Genomic DNA, 17,002 nt, shown 5'->3' on the forward strand with positions numbered 1-17,002 from the left:
ATTTTAACCGTTTACATATGGGCCATCTTCTTGACAATTTGACATTTCATAAAGGAGTCAGCTAGGATTCAGTATTTATGGCTTCATGTTATGCTATTTTTTTGAGAAACTTTATAAAAATGAAAACCTTCGGATCCTTTCAGATAAAACCTTATCGATCACAAAGCACATCATTTACTAACACTGTGCTCTTAATCAACAGAAATCTAAACCTACAAACTAGGAGCATTCTGAAACACCTGTTAGATGGGCCTCTCAAAGTACACTTTAACTTTGAAAACGCCTGTGTGGCCACTGCCCATGACAGTTTCTAGACATTTTGAGTTTTTTAAAGGAGAAAGAGCAACGGAATAGAGAAACATAGCCAACAGTCATTAAAGTAAGAAAATCTGAATGAATTTTGATCATTTTAATAAATATATATCAAGAAAACTTCACTTTATTACAACAACACATTCATATACAAGCATCTATCATCTAAGTTTTCAACATCAAATGTTTATCAAATATTGAAAATAAAGGACAAAACATCACTAGACTATTCAGCCATAACACAAGAACAGGTTTTAAAAATTGGTCCTTGTGGACATTGTCCAAATGATGATCCTACTCATACACTGTATGAATGAGACCTATATTTAATATTAATAGCAATAATAAAAAAGCTTTATCTTGGAGAAACTGGGAGGACTTACTTATTTCCTCCGTTTGGCATTTGGTTCCTGTGAAGTATTGTGTAAGGAGGCCCAAGTCAGCCAGTAACCTTGGAAATGGGAATACAGTTTAGCAGGAGGAGTTGGCTGGTGTGGAAGGAAGGATGGTCAGAGGGGTACTCTGGCACCTTGCCAATGCACAAATGAAAGAAATGATTGAGAAAAACGACCAAATACATAGGAGCTTTTGCCGACTGAGTCCCATTTCTCCAAAATAACTTTCCCCAAACTAAAATCTTTACATTCTTTAAGATAAAACCTTATTGATCACCACATCATTTATCAACATTGTGCTTCGTAATCAACAGCAAAAGTCATATATAAAAAACCACATGCTTTTATAATCTAAACGAGTGAAATGATGCAAAACAGATTAAAGTATGATGCATGCCACTGGTTCATGAACTTCATTGGACAAGAAAACAAAACAAAACAACCCAAAACCCAGAAAACCCAAACCCCAGCAACAGACCGTTGCCATAGAAAAGCTCGAGCAGCCAGTGCTGGTTTCTAACAGCTCTGTCTATTGTTTCCTCCATCCCTTTCTAAAAATGCCAAATCTGAAAGCAATTGGGCATCAAAAACAAAGGAAGAATAGAGATGTTGAATCAAAAGTTGAACGCAATAGTTCGACATTAACGGTTTCCAAACAATATTGATCCACCCTGTGTTTTTTTGTTTTCCTGTTTGTTAAATCCCTGCTGTACTCTGATTTATCCTTAATTTTCACACTGGCAAAAATTAAGATAAAGTAAGGCACCAAAAATCGCCCTGTATAATATATCTCTAAAAGCCTCATCACCCATCACAGGCAAGCTGGGAACTTGCAGGGATTAGCCTCTACTCATATTGTTGATTGCTGCCCCTAGACAGGTGTGCTTCATTACGTTCTATCCTATTTTCATCTGTCACACAAGACTGTTGAATCCAAATACTTAACAGCACCAGGAAGCCATTTCACCTAGCTCCCTGTCTTCAGTCTTTTAGTCAGAAAAAAATACTGTATCATAAAGAAGAAGCAGACATTCCTTGCTGGTTATATTGATTTGCTTACCAAATAACTACCTAATTAAGTGGCAAACAGGTGGAAGGTTCTTCGCTAGTGACAGGCTCCTGGAGGTCACGGAAATATCACAAGGGCACATTGCCCCCCGTTCTAATCTACTGATCTTTTCTGTAAGAAAACTAAGATATACTTTTAAGCGTCAACTGTTTTCTCGGTAACGTCACCACATTTATAAGTAGCTCGCTGATGCCTACTATACAGATGTTATATGCAATCTGCTCTCCAGGCATTAAAATGACATGGCATGTTCATGGCATAATTGTATCAGTTGTACAAAACTATAAAATCCATTCAAAATAAAATTCATGAGAGCTAATTGATCATGCTGTGCATGCTTCAAAGTTTCGGTGAGAAGGTGGCTCATATTTTACTTCCTTTGCTGCAGCACAGTTTGTTACTTGGTGAAGGCTCCTTTTTCCTTAAGGATTTTTTCCACGACTCACTTACATTGCTTTTTTCATTATATCCAGTCTCAAAATAATCATAAAATTGGCCTTTGCACTCAAAAGCAAGGTCATTTCCCACAGGTTCATGGCTTAGGGGGCCACCATCCCTGTTGGTGTCATCATTTGCTTTCTCATTCAATTTGGCCTTTTCCTGAACACCAAGTGACCTCACATTAGTAACAAAGATTTCATTGGCAGGTATCTGGCCATCACCCTTGTAAATGGGTGCACTGCCTACATCAAAATCCACCTGGTGGGAACAACTCGGTAAAGGCAGAGGGGGAGAGGAAGAGGAAGATGAGGAGGAGGAGGAGGAGGAGGAGGAGGAAGAGGCAGTGGTGGAGGCATTTCCGACATTAGCATTGACAGAAAGGGGTAAATTTAGGTAGTGACCACCACATTCTTGGTACAAGCAGCAGGCATGAAACTTTTCACACTCCTCTTTGGCCATCCGAGGTCGTTTCCGGTAAGGACAGTCTTGAGCCATAAACCACTCCTGGGCAGAGGTGCCATTGAAAGAACAGGCAGGAAAGCACCAGTTATTCTGCATGATAATTTCTCCATGGATCCTTTTCATCAAATTGTTTATAAGGACAGATCTTCGGAGGTACACTTCAGGATCATCGATAAACTTTAGCTTTTCTAAGGACATATAAAGGATGTGGGCTCGTTCCTCAAAGATTGAGATGGTCTAAAAATCAAAAAAAGGAAGAGAAAGCTTAGGAAATGGTTTATATTAAAATATCATCACAGCACATTTCTCTCTTGGCAGTTTCTGAGTCTGGGAATGTTGTGATCTTGTTTCCCCAGGTTCATTTAGAGATGCTGTCCCAGGGGCTGCTAATGTCTCCCCTTCCCAGCAGACTCACTGGTGATGTCGGGCATCGGGGAATCTAGCCACAGTGCAGACCTCGGCAGGGACAGGGCAGGATGTCTGCTCTTTTACGGCTCAGTGAGGGGGATGCCGAAATGCACAAAACTGATCTATGCTGTTAGAAGTCGGGAGAGGGGGTTCTTTGGAGGGCAGAGAGGTAGTGACTACAAGGGGACACAGGAGAGGTTCTGGGTTGCTGGTTATGTTGTTTCTTTATCTGGATGTTAGTTATATGGCTATTTCACACTTTGTGAAATTCATCAAGCTGGACTCTTATGACACTTGGGCCTTTATGTGACACATATATATGTCAATATATGCTTTTTAAGATGCCAACATGCAGGTCATCATAAGTATACTTCAAACCCTGGCCTAGCCATCAAGGAGCATGAGATCTGGCTGTCAGATCTCATGGCTCTCTCTGGCTGTTCTTCTGGGTTTCATTCTTGCAATTATGTTTGCTTCATAGGGGGACAAAAATAATGAATGAGGCTCAAACCCTAAAAGGAACTGTTGGTTGAAGGGCCAAAGTAGGCTTTTTCTGGTGTTGGGCAGGAGGAAAGATGCAGAGAGGGAGTCAGAGGACTCACTCCTGAGCTGTGTGATACCATCACTGTGTGATCATTGCTACAAACCCAGTGGCAATTTGGAAAACTGCTATAAGCCACAACACAGAAACCAAAAAGGACTTAAAATGCTTGTCACCTGGGGATCAGCTCTTCCAGGTCATAAAAAAAAAAAGCGCCAACCTGAGGAGCTGTGAATTAAACCAGCCCAAGCTGACCTAACGGAGGAACTACAAATGCAGGGGAAAGCCCAACACCTGCCAATGCATGCTGATGACTTTTTATGAGCAGAGTCAAAGCAACATCTAAAGGGGTGGGGTGGGGGAGAGGGAGTAAGAAGTGAGGAAGATGATTAAAAAATTAAAAATCTTCTCTGCGTTTCAAAAAACTCTGGTCTGGGTTATCCTCTCCTCGATTAAATTAGCAGATTGTTTTTGAAGGAAGGTAGCCATAAGGAAAAGGAACTGGTATTTCAAAAGCTTAGATAGCCAGTTTCATACTTCTGTGCACTTTCCCAATCCTGTTATTTTCTTCTTATACATGCAAAAAAGTTAGCTTTGCTCTTTTCCTGGGAATGAATTATATATTTTAACAAATGAAACATGTGTAATGAATGCACCATGAAGGACGTTTCTACTTTCATGCACACATTCAAAGGGTGGTGAGTCCCCTGCTGAGAGGTCAGGAAAAGCCCTGGGTGACCACCCCCGTGTAGGCACATACGTGTGGTATTGGCCATGGTAGCTGGAGCTCAGATACAGGGAACAGGTCAGGAAAGAACAGGTGCATTTCTGCACATGTGAAAGCACCAGTCGCCATGACCCTTAATGCAACTTGAGGAAAATGAAATCATTAGTAAAAAAGACATTCTTCAGATTATATAATTTTGTTATTTCTGGGCAGAGGAGCTCTTGCTGGCTCTTTCTTCAAATACTTGTGAAAAATAACACAGGACCCAAAAAAGTGACAACGATTAACATGGCTCTTCTGAGAAGTGGCTCATTTTCCTTGCTTGGGTGGAACACTTTAATTTCTGGAAATGGATCAAGCAACTGTTACTAAGTATCTTAAACTCTTAATAAAAATAATGACTATTTAAAAAAACATACTTTATGGCTACAGCTGCTGAGTGGTGGGTGAAAATCCTCTTCTTCCACATACTTCCTCTTAAAGTATGTGATCTTGGATGTTGTTATAGGATTTGAAATTCCCCTGTAATGTGATCCTGTGGTAATAAATCAGATACGACAAATGACATGCGGTTTGCCAGAGGTTCTCCAAACAAAATACTTTCCTTGCCTTGCCTTTTAGAAGATAACTTGGCTACGTATTTGTCTGTACATGTGGTGATTAAAAATAAACATTAGTCTTAATAGTTGCTATCATACAGAATCCTGTGACCCAGGCTAGGCAAGGATTTCTAGACAATTATAGAGGAAAATGACATATTTCAGCATTTACTAAATACTCAGAATCTTAACTCTATGCACAGGCAAACAGCAACATTCATAAAGGGGAGTAGTGTAATAATTCCGAAATAATATTAGTATTTATTCCAATTATTTAATTAAACCCATCATAATATAACACCACTGTTCAGATGTATATATCTTTAACTGTAAACAGTAATAACCAAATAACATTTAAATATTACGGGCTCTCAGTAAGTAAGCAAATTATTATCTGCACACTGGAGTCATAATATTCCTTCTTTTAAAATATAAAATTTAAATTTTTTAAATTTAAAATTAAAATTCAGGGTAACAAAAGTCCTTTTGCTCTCAAAAATGTAACATATCAACCATGAATAAAAATAGGGTCTAATTTTTAAAGACCAAGCTTTTAATCCTTTTTAGCAAATCTGACTTCAACAAGTACTCATTTTACATTTTAGGTTTTTGGTTTTTTCCCAATCACTGGTACTACACAAAAATCCAAAGGAACTCACCTTAAAGTATAAGAATAAAGAATCAGGGAGAACATATTTTTTTCTGGTCTTAAAAATTTTTTTTTCCTATAATACCAAAGCCTATTGCGCGCTTAATAAAAAGAAGAGCCACATAGCTGCCGGCCCAAAGTGCAGATTCCCTTATGTCTCATGGGATAAAGATTTCATTGTCAAGCCCACCAGGGCTTGTGTAGCTCTGAGAGAACCATATAGTTCCAGAAGGTAGAAAACTGAAACTCAAACTGAAGTTTCAAGATCTGGTTTGGTTCTCTTAAAAATACAGATGCCTGACTTTTACCCGAAGCAGCAGCACATGGAAACTCAGGTTTGAATGCAATTAACATCACTCCTGGTCCTTTCCCTGGAGCCTTGGGCTCACTTATGAGCGGTACACAGGCAGCCTGGGACGTCCCTGGAGCACGAGCTCTCTCCGCTCAGAAGGGCACCCCAGACACCACCATTGCCCATCAGTCTGGCCGCAGAAGGCAGCAGGGGAAGGTCAAGGGCAGTACCTGCCAGCGGGAGACCAGCTCCCCGGTCTCCCTGCAGAGGAGCCTGTGCTGGCCCTGGGGGGCTTGGGCCTCCGTAGCTGTCAGCCTCCCATAGTGTCTGGTACCCGGCAATTTCAGCAGCTCCTTCCGAGACAATGGGCTCGCAGAATCTATTCATGGACAGAACCAGAGTCATCTCTGACAGCCTCAGATCTGGAAAAAAAAAAGAAAACAGCCCTAATCAAGAGCAAGCCAGGGGATGGCCTTGGCTCCTCCTTCCTTTGCTTTGGGAAACTTTTACGTCTCAGTCCTCCCCTTTGCCCTGAAACATTTTATTATTTTTTCAAAGAAAACCTCAGCAAACTCTCTTGCTGCTATTAGCTCAGCCTCTGTGTTCAGCAATCTGCATTTCATGGGCGGATCTTTAAAAACCCCATTTCTTATTGTTCTCAGATTCCCCTCAGCCCTCTTCCAGACAGCTGCTTTGCCTCCTAAACACATTTTCCTCCTGACCTTTCCGCAGAAAATGTACCGCTAAGAGGCAAGGCCAAAACCCTTGCCGCTTCCTTTCTATTAATAAGGCAAAATCAATTTTCTAGTCAATCCCCTGAGAGTCTCCTTTGATGAAATCCGCTAATCAATCAAAAGAAAAGGAAGGAGGAGACAGAAGTCTTCCCCGGAATCCCTACTGATGCTCTCAGGTTCAGTCTGTTCCGCTGCCCGCTGCCCCCTCTTCCTCTGTTTCTGCAGGGCCAGTTCCTCTACAACATTCTGGGGCTCTCTCCACTTTCTTCTCCCAAAGCGAAGCAGACAGAGACACACTTGGTAGTTGTTTCCACCAGCCCTGATTGGCCTGAACTGGATCTGCCTCCAGTCAAAACACTGAGAGATGAAGACAGAAAATTGGCTCCAGTTTCCAGCCGTGAGCTGCAGTCCCACAGGAGCCAAGCACAACATCAACGGAGCAGGCGGAATATTAAACAGGAGCCAGGGCTTCAGGGCCAGAGGCAGCGGACAACTCTACACCGCAAAGCCCAGAGGCGAGGCAGAAACTTTCCAAGAGGCAAAACACCACTGCCCTTCTGTACAGTTCACGCCCTTCCCTAGGGTCTGCGGGGAAACTGGAAGCCTCTCTACTCTTGGGATGCGCCCTGGGCTCCTCGGCACCTTGGGTGGTGGGGGCCTTTCCCTGGGGGCTCAGTGTCTTCACCTGGTCCTAAGTAGGGCTCAAAGTGGGGTCCAGAGTGAGTGCCAGGGAGAAGAGGATCTAAAGCCAAAAGACCTGGGGGCCATAGATCAGTGGTGACTGCAGATCAGCCTCAGTGCCTTATTATCCACCAATTCCTTTACGAGACCCAAACCTCCACTCTCTCACTTTGCCGTTTAAAGAACTGTCACAAAGAGAGATGACAGGCCTGCTTTCTTGAAGATTGATTGTCTTTCAAATAGATGCTAAGGGTCTAGTTCTTGCTTTCTTCTCCAAATTATACAGCTTGTAATGTTTGGGGGAAAGAGTGAATCTACTATTGTCTCGTGGGAGACTATTATTACCTACATGTTATAACAAGGGTCCACTTCCAGGTAAAAGGAGGAAAGGCACAAGGGGAAGGGGAAATAGCTTCATTAAGTGACAATGTCCTTCTGGCTAACAGAGCAGCTCTTGGCAGCAATGACTCCGTCACCCAGACTTCTCTCTGAGACCTGAAATTCTGTCCCAACCTCACTGAAGACGTAAGCCAGGCCTTCTGACATACAGGGGAGGTGTCCAGGTCAGTGGCTGGAATTAGGACCCAGCTGATTTGGGCTGCTAAACTACCTACCCCCTTTCTTTTAAAATGCCCTCCAAAGAGGCAGCAGCAAGGACTTATTTGAAAACCTTATTTCAAGAGAATAAAAAAGGTTCAATTAATTCTCTAAAAAGAAATGGTCGGACATGCCATTTATTCTGTCCTTTGAGTCATCAATCAAGAAATTTAGACCACACTGATTTCACAAACTAAGCCATTCTATCACCCCTCAAACTCGACATGCAAACAAGGTATTTATTTCCTGGAAGACTCTCATGAAATGGTCCAATTTCTTAACTTATCTAAGAGACAACTATATCAGGAAGTGCTATTGCCAGGAGCACATGAATTATATAGCTTTTTCTCAGAGTCAGTAGCCCTGTCTCATTGACTGCAACAGTATTTTCTCGCTTGAAATTTACACTCACTTTGTGCTGGATTCTGGGAATAAGATCCAAGCTTTTTGCCTACATGGAAATTTTATTACATATAAACCAAGGCACGTTGACAAATCCATATCCCATAAGACAGAGAAGCATTTGCAGGCCCCTAGCAGCAATTACCTTTGTTTAAAAGGACATTATATGGGCCCTGTGCTATTTTATGTTAGTAAGAGTTTGTTTATATTTTAAGGACTTATCCTTGTAGCTTTTTGGTTGTTAAGGATTTCAGCGTTTCTATTTGTTAGTATTGTTTCCGGCACAAAATTCTACTCATGCATTTGAATTTGAAACATGGCACAATAGTTTTTATCTTGGCTGTTTCTTTCCTTTTATGATATCTAGTTTCAGTAAGTTTTTCTTTTTTTGAATGGGAAACTTTTACACACAAATTCCTAAACTGGAGAGGTGAGTTCCAAGAGTGATTTATGTAAGTCCGAATAAAAAATAAATGAGTTGGGATTATTTGGGAGTGGGGAGGAGATTTTGCAATTGAGTCTTCCTAGTCTATCCAGAACTTACACTGGGATGTTAGGAAATTAAGAAGGCAAGTTTAACATTCATGAAATATTGGAGTATGGGGCACGAAGCCATGATTCTTTTTATTTGTATTATATGTACAGATCCAAAGTGTCATTTTTTCTCAGTACAATGAGATTTACATTATAATTCTGCTACTGAGTTCAGAAGTTGAAATTCACAAATTTATGTGCTGTTAATACTAGAGTCACAAAGATGTACATGTATAGTAAATTTTGTTTTTTTTTAACATCAGCGGTGAGTGAATTCAAAAGAAGGGTGTTAAAGTGTGTTTCGTCTACACAAGTGTTTAAAAAAATAAAAACTAGAAAGGTCCTAACCTTTTATCCTCAGGCTCCCGCATGTCTGTTTCGTCAGCCAAGGGAATGTAGTAGAATGACACCTCAAGCATTCCCAGAAGGCCAAGGGCTAAAATGTCAAGTTTTTCCAGCAAATGTTCACAGTAAAGTTACCAGGCATTTCTATACAATTTGTTTTTTCCAGATGAGTTGGGCTTCTTCTTTCCTTGGAGCCATGATGATGCTAATAGAAGTGGCACACATAACTGGGTAGCTGCAGATTCAGTGATGCCTTCCATCCAACAGGCGATACTGGTCACTCTTTGCCCACCCCTCCCCCTCATCCATCATTAGAAAACATTTTATTAAGAGCATTATAGAAGTTAGAGGTCTGATTCCAATACTGAAAAGCAAGGAAGTAAAGGGCTGGTATTTTCGATACACCTTTGACACTGCCGGTCTTAGCTGTCCTGCCCAGGTGGAATCAAGCCCTTGACCTGACACTGTTCCTAACAAGACCTCAACAGCTTGTCCAGCTCGTGGTAGTGGTGGTGGTGGAAGGGGCTGGGTGGGTGGAATGAAATCCTTCAACCCTTCTAAATAGACAGATAACTACTTTTCTACCAGTCCCTGCAGCACACCTGTCTGCCCTGGGAAATGCATTTCCTCAGCTGCAGCTCTGAAAGGCCAAGATCTTTAGGTCGGGTCCTGGGGCTGGAATGCGGGTGCTGAGCAGGAGGGAGACGAGGGGGTGCCCGGGTGTCCGAGCCCGGGCGCCAGGTCTCCCCATCCCAGGCCTAAGGCTGGGGTCCGAGGTTTAGAGACCCACTCCCTGCAGGCGGGCAGCAGACACCACGTCCGAGTTCCCACACTGACACACCCTCGGGTGTCGGTGCCGCAACCCAAGCCCCTCTCCGGGGAAGCGGGCAGAGCCCTGCAGGCCGCCGACCGAAGGAGAAAGTAAACAACACCCCAAGTGTCTGGGAACAAAGGCAAGTTGTCTTTCCACGGTGCTGGAGCCGTGCGCCTCTCCTGAAGAATAAGAGCTGTGATTATTCTTCCTTTTCTTCTTCTTTTTTTTTTTTTTAAACCAAGTTTCCTTCTAAGGGCAATAAACACCAAAGGTAGGATTCCAAGGAAATGACTCACGGCGGTTGGCAGGGCTCTAGAGAGGCTGGCCCCGGCCCGCGCTCCAGCCCGCAGCAGATGCCTGCCCGGCCCTCCCCCCTTCGCCGGCCAAACCCACTCGGAGCCCGCGCCTGCGGAATCGCCCTGCGCATCCGTTGGACCCGGGCGGCCAGGACTCTGCCCGTGCCTCCCGCAGGCGCCCGCCGTGTCCGCGACACCCTCGGCCGCGGGGCCGCCTCTCCCCCCGCCTCTGTGGTCCCGGCCGGGCACTCCGGAAAGTTGCTAGGGCAGTGGAGGCGGGAGGGGAGGCAGGGAGGAGAGAGGCGGAGGCGTGGACCAGGCGGGCAGCAGCCGAGCCCGCCGGGGAGGTGAGCTGAGGACAGAGGAGCCGCCGCCGCCCGCAGCGCGGCTCGGCTGCCTGGGAGGAGAGTGCGGGGGCGGAGGTGGCGGGGGGGGACAGAAGGTGTCAGCTCCTGCAGCTATTCCTTTTTCTTGCAAACGCGCGCTCCTGACATCCACCATCCCTCCCTCCCCACCTGCCAAGCGCCGCGGCGTCCAGACCTGGTGGCATCCCTCCTACTGACCCCCGTCCCCCAGGACAAGGGAAGAAGCGGCTACCGAGGACCCTGGGGTCTCACCAGAGCCGCGGTCCCCACCCGCCCCTAGACTCGCCTCGGTGCGCGCGGGCTGCAGCGCGAGCAGCCCTAGAGGCGGCGGCGGTTCCCGCCCGGGTAAGGGCTCCGCGGCGCTCGCCAGCCCCGGGAAAAAAGCCCGCGCCGCCTCCGCGCCCAGCAGCGCCCCGGCCCCCCAGCCGCCCCGGGTCCCGCTCCGGCCGGTGCGCGTCCACTCGGTGACCCCGGAGCAGCCCCGGGGCCGGAAGGGCGCGCGGGAGCCAGTCAGCCCCAGCAGACGCCCGAGGGGACCGGCTGTCGCGCTCCACCCGGCCCGGCCTCTCCGCCCCCGCCGCCCGCGCCCAGCCCGGCTCTTACCGCGGGGTCAGCCGGGAGGCGGCGGCCGCGGCGCTCGAGCTGCTGCTGGCCCTCTCCGGGCTCGGCGCCAGCCCGGCCGCCGGTGCACACTCGCGCGGGTCCCGGCCCGGCGGCCCGGTCGGCGGTGGCCGCTGGAGCGCGGCGGGCGAGGGTCCCGGCAGGTCCCGCCGCCGCGACTGGGGCGCTGCGCCGCCGTCGCTGCAGACGGTTATGGTAATGAGCGGCTCTGTCTAGCGAGGAGCGTGTGAAACCCGTCAATCCTGTTTGCCATTTCCCCGTGGATTTCCGCGGAGAGGTTCTGCAGGATGCCCCCAGGGTGAGAAAAGGAACATGACAAGCGCGCCCGCTCTCCCTCCCTCCCTCCCTCTGCTCCCTCCGCTCCCGCCGCCGCCGCCGCCGCTCCTCAGGCAGCACACGGGGCGCCTTCCCCTCACCCCAGCCCGCCCCCTGCCTTCTTCCCTCCTTCCCGTCCTCCCTCCTTCTCTCCTCCCCTCCCCTCCCCTCCCCTCCCGGTGCCCGGGGACACGCGGGCCCAGCTCCAGCCCGCAGCCCAGACCCCACGCGCTCCCGGGCTCCCGCCCCAGCCCTGGGGGCTCGGCTCCAGCCGAATAATGTATTCACTCTGCAACCTTCTGAGATGTCTTCTCTTTTTTTATTTGGTTTACTTTTTTGTTGTGCGTGCGTGTGATTTAAAAGAGAAAGAAAGAAAGAAATCTGTGCCTTTCCCACCCTTTGCAAAAGACTTTCTTCTCCTTTGCCACAGCAAACGGAGATGAGAAACAGATGCCTTTGCAGGACCAAGCAGTTATTCTCCCCTCGCCGCCCGCCCCCGCCCCCGCCCCTCTGGAGCTGTATATGTATAAAAAAGCAACCTTGGTCAGACTGCAACTTGAATTGGCAACTCCTTCTGGGTGGGGAGCCTCAAGGGAAAACCTCCAGGAAATAAAAAAGTAATAAAGGAGGCTGTCCTTGGTCAAAAGAATGTAATTTAAGCCCCGGAATCACATTATTTTGCAAATAGTAATTTTTCCCTATATTGGGCTCAACTGGAGTTTGTGTTTTGAAACATTAATTCATAACTTCTGTCTAGGGACCCCTCCATAGTCGAGATGGGTCATTTCAGGTGTAATGAACACAGAGGCTTGGAAGGCATAGACCTAATAAAATGGGGGGAAGGCACCTGCACAAAAGTGTTACAAAGACTGTAATGTTTGTTTACTGCTACTATGCCAGATGTGCTAAATATAACACTTCTTTAAAACAGAGATCCTCCGACTGTGAAAAACCAAACCTCTTGCTGCCTGGCTCCCTAGGAATCAAGAGGAGGCACAGACTGAAAATCAGGGAGAAAAGGAACAAGATCAAGGATGAGGATTAGCATCAGCAAATTGAGCCCTATCTAATTTGCATGTTTATTTCTTAGAATTGTAATTAAATTTCTGTAATAAATGTTTTCCATTTCATTTGTACGCTTAAAATTTGGGTGACTGACATGCAGTTAAGTGAATTTCTTTTTTTTTTAAAACAAATGTAGTTTATCCAATAAGGCAGCAAACAAATATTAAACATAATTAGAACTAATCTGCTTTGAAGGTATTTTTGCTGAACTTTGTACATTGAAGACTCTCAGAGGTTTTAAGGGTATTAGGAAGCTGAGAGAAGGCAATTATGCTGAAAACAGACCAACTCAACAGACTTCCAGGAGCACTATTTCATTTTTTCCTAAAGGCATTTCAGGGTTGCATGCCTAGGATTGGGAATTGGGCATCCATCTTGGCTTTATTCTGAACCAGATTAAATTGCATTGGCTCATGCACGATATATAGGCCATTATGATGATAATTTAAGAATTGTAAAGATTCTACCCAGGTTATGGATAGAATGTAATTTTCATTTAGGTGGGGTAAGGAAAGGCACAAGGGCATTTGAAGCAGTGCAAGTACTTGAAAATCTAAGTGTCTAAAACTGGTTAGTGTCTAACTCAAATAAAGAGCTAAATGTGAGGGCTTGGAGGCATGGCTTATTATTGTTTTTATCTCCCTGTATTAAAGTTTTATAGCATTTAAAGGACTGTGGGGAAATCCCCACATACCCTTAGCTGTGTCAAAATACATAAAACCAAAAGGAGCAAATTAAGCATAAAATTGAGAAAAACATGAGACTTAAGTATCAGCATGGGTTGCATTGGCATCTTTGGAGCCTTGGCTCTGAGAAATGAGCCTTCTGGGAAACTGGCATTGCCCTTGGGTGGGGAGGACTCTTGGCTTTAATGTTACGAGAAAATGACATCATAACAGAAGTATGAAATCATTCTACTTCACAGCACCCTTGTGGTTCTGAGTAAGAACTTGACCCTGTCCTGTTCAGATATGTTAGGTTAGCATGTTTTACCTAAAGCTTTCCCTGGCCTACTTTTAATCTCAAGCTTAATGTTTGCAGAAATTCAGGGCCCAACTGTTGACAACACGAGCTAATGTCTACAGGCAGAGGAGGCAGTCAAATGTCCGTGGAATGAGAAACATCATTTAAAAATTTAAAGTGAGTAAGTGGTGGTTATGGCACAAGGAAAGGACTCACTATACATCAATAATGAAATATTTGGAATGAATGAATGTAATTTATGAGTTGCAATAGTCAACCTGAGGGCTCTGATGTCATCATTCTTGGATGTGTGTGCGTGTGTGTTTGAAGTTCCAAGACAAAAGTTTGATTATGAAACTTAAAATATCTTGAGCTGCAAATTCACTGAAGACCGTGATTGTTTCTCTTCAGTGAACAAAGAGAGTGCCAGACTTAAAACTGCTGAAACCCATTTCTCAAAAACTTGTTATCATTTGAAAGGGGGATTTCTCAAGTAAAATTTGATGTATTCAGATTACTGTGGACACAGTGCCCATTTGGGTTATAAAAAGTCGGAATTACTGGCATTTTTTAAAAAGTGCAACCTTTTTTAACAGCAAAAAGAGATATCTAATATTAAATCTCTCCAATTCCTCTTCTCTTATTCTCAAACCTTCTCTAATCAGGCTTTCTTATCCCATCACTCCATTGAAACTGTTACTGTCAATGACACCAGTGACCTCTGGGTTGCTAAATCCAAAGGGCTTTTCTTGGTTCTCATCTTTCTTGACCTGTAAGCAGCATTTGACCAGGTTGATCACTCTCTCTTCCTTGAAAACTTATATCCTGTTTCCAGGACAACATACACACCTGGTTTGCCTCCCACCCTACTGGTTCTTCCTTTTCAGTCTCCTTTACTGATTCTCTGTGACCTCTGAAAGCTATAGTGCCTCAAGCGCAGTCATTGAACCTTGTCTCTTCCTTTTAACCACTCTCTCGTGGAAATCACTCAGTCTCATAGCTTCAAATACTGTGTATATTCTGATGACTCCCAAATTTAGATCTCCAGTCGAGATTTTTCTCTTGATCTCCAGACTCCACTTAGATGCTTAATAGACATCAGAGGATTTACAGATCCAAAACCAAATTCCCGATTGTCTCTGTTCCCCCTTCCTTAATATTCTCCACTCCAGTTAATAAACCACACTATAGCTTTGGAGTCATCCTTGACTCTTTTTTTCCTTTACACCCTACATCTAATACATCCAAAAATCCTTAAGGCTCTACCTTTAACGTTTTTCTAGACTCTGATCACTTCTCATTATCTCTGCTTACCTCCAATTCTTTCTGTTCCTCCAGTATGTTGGGCCTGTGCTTACTTCAGGACATTTGCACTGGCTATTCCCTCTGTCTGAATGCTCTTTACCCAGGTAGATGCACAGATCAGTGCTCCACCTCTTCCAAGTCTTTGCTCACATATCACCTTCCTAACAAACCCTGACCACTCTGCTCAAAATTCTAACACTTAATCTCCATATCTTATTTTATTTTTATCCAGAGAATTTATCACCTTCTAATAAGTTCTATATTTTATATATTTATTCTATTTATCACTTATCTCTTCTCACTAAAAAGGTCCTTGAGGGCAGGGATTTTTGTCTTTTTTATTCACCCCTATATCTCCAGCATCTAGCACAGTGCTTGGCATACTGAAAGCACTCAATAATTATGTACTGATTAACTGAGCAATTAACTGACAGTTTCACATGTGTACAGAAACCGAAACAAGGCTAAAATAGAGCTACTTTAGTCTAGTGTATGTAGAGTGGTAAAACAGGCAGTTCATTTTATCACCTACTCATTTGCCTATTCTAGAATTCTCTGACCCAGTGCTCCTATCTGCCCTGCAGCATTCCAGGACCTGAAGACACTCCCAAGATCCCCAAGCATCCAAATTGTTTCATGCTGTCCTGCCTTCATTGAAAGTCCCCAGTACCATGTTTTCATCCAGGTGGGTGCTGGTGCTCTGGACCAGCCCTCCTTTCCACCAAAGCAGATTTCCATCCATTGCCAAGATGCTTGTCCTACGCTGTAGTCTTCAGGTTACAAAGTATGTAAAGTTGCTCTCCAGAACCCTGTAAAGTCACTTCTTGGCAAAGCCACCCTTTCAGAAGCCAGGAACTCCTCTACTGTCTTTTTCATCCTCCATCAAAACTTGCTAAGAAACCTTCAATAATTATGTGCATTTTATATGCGAGCATTGAGCTAGGAACTGCAGGTGAGGTAGAGATGAATAAGACACTGTTCCTAGGCTTAGAGAGTTGTCAGTGTAGTGAATAGCATAAGTCAGGCATAAAAATAATGATACTATTTAGTAATTCAGGGCATAGTAGCTGCCATGGGAGTTCAATGGTGGGACAGATCACATCCAGCAGTGGGGAACTCCAGAAAGACTTATTGAAGAAAGCAAAATTTGAAGTTGACCTTGAAGGATAGGCTCTTAATGGGTGGAAATGGAAAATGGATGAAAGTATTTCGAGTGGAGGAAACCATTTGAGGCACATAGGTTGGAAAGCTAAAGGCATTTTCAGACAACAGTGAGTATTCCAGTTTTACTAGAGGGGTAAAAAAAAGCATGTGAAAGTGGAAGGTAGATGAGGCCATAGGTTAATAAACATTGAAAACCAAGATGAGTATGATTTTAATTTAATGGGCGATGGGGAGCAATAAAGGGTTTTGAATTGGAGAATGACACAATCAAAGCCCAGCTTTAGGAAGAGTAGTGTACAGTGCAGAGTGGTGTTTCAGCAGCCCAGGTGAAGGGAAATGGGAGTCCTTGTTACAGTGGGGGTCCCTGGAGAGGAGGAAGGAGACAGGTACGAGATGTTGCAGTGTTGGAATCTTTAGGATATTATCATTGATTGGTTGTGGGGAAGGGAGGAGTGAAAGATGACTCTGAGGTTTCTGCTTGAGTTACCGTGTGGTTAAGTGAACTCACAACAAATGAGAAGAGGCAAGTTTGAAGGGAATAGAATGTGTTGCTTCTGCTTACGTTGCGTATGAGATGTTCAGGGAACAGACAGATGGAGATGTCCAACAGACAGACATCTGAATATTCTGGTCTAGCTGAGGATAGAATTTGAGAGCAAATTATAAAAATTTAGGATGATTTCAATAACTATGGAGGTGGCAGTCTTAGGACATGATGAGGTAATTGAAGACATTACAGAGAATTTAAGAGTGAAAAGCTTGGGTCAGCACCTTGAAGAATCTGATAAATGCGTTTATTCAGAGGTTAAAATAATGTTTTGGACAAATGTGTGACCTCTTTCAGGGATATTTGTATTTAATGGTGTACTAAGACCCATTTGGCTTAAATTTAAAAGAAGAAATTTG

The 17,002-nt window shown here is 44.5% G+C and overlaps 1 protein-coding gene across 1 annotated transcript; it reads right to left on the reverse strand.

The window, feature by feature from the left end:
• Positions 1-394: 394 nt before the first annotated feature.
• Positions 395-11,406, reverse strand: SERTAD4 (SERTA domain containing 4). The gene is made up of 4 exons (XM_057532496.1): positions 11,267-11,406; positions 6,126-6,317; positions 4,775-4,890; positions 395-2,916 (listed from the first exon to the last, which is right to left on the reverse strand). Exons 2-4 carry the CDS (start codon positions 6,298-6,300, stop codon positions 2,140-2,142), a joined length of 1,068 nt encoding a protein of 355 aa, XP_057388479.1. The 5' UTR covers positions 6,301-6,317; positions 11,267-11,406; the 3' UTR covers positions 395-2,139.
• Positions 11,407-17,002: the final 5,596 nt, after the last annotated feature.

The sequence above is a fragment of the Balaenoptera acutorostrata genome, chromosome 1 (assembly GCF_949987535.1).
Source record: "Balaenoptera acutorostrata chromosome 1, mBalAcu1.1, whole genome shotgun sequence".
Taxonomy (NCBI): domain Eukaryota; kingdom Metazoa; phylum Chordata; class Mammalia; order Artiodactyla; family Balaenopteridae; genus Balaenoptera; species Balaenoptera acutorostrata.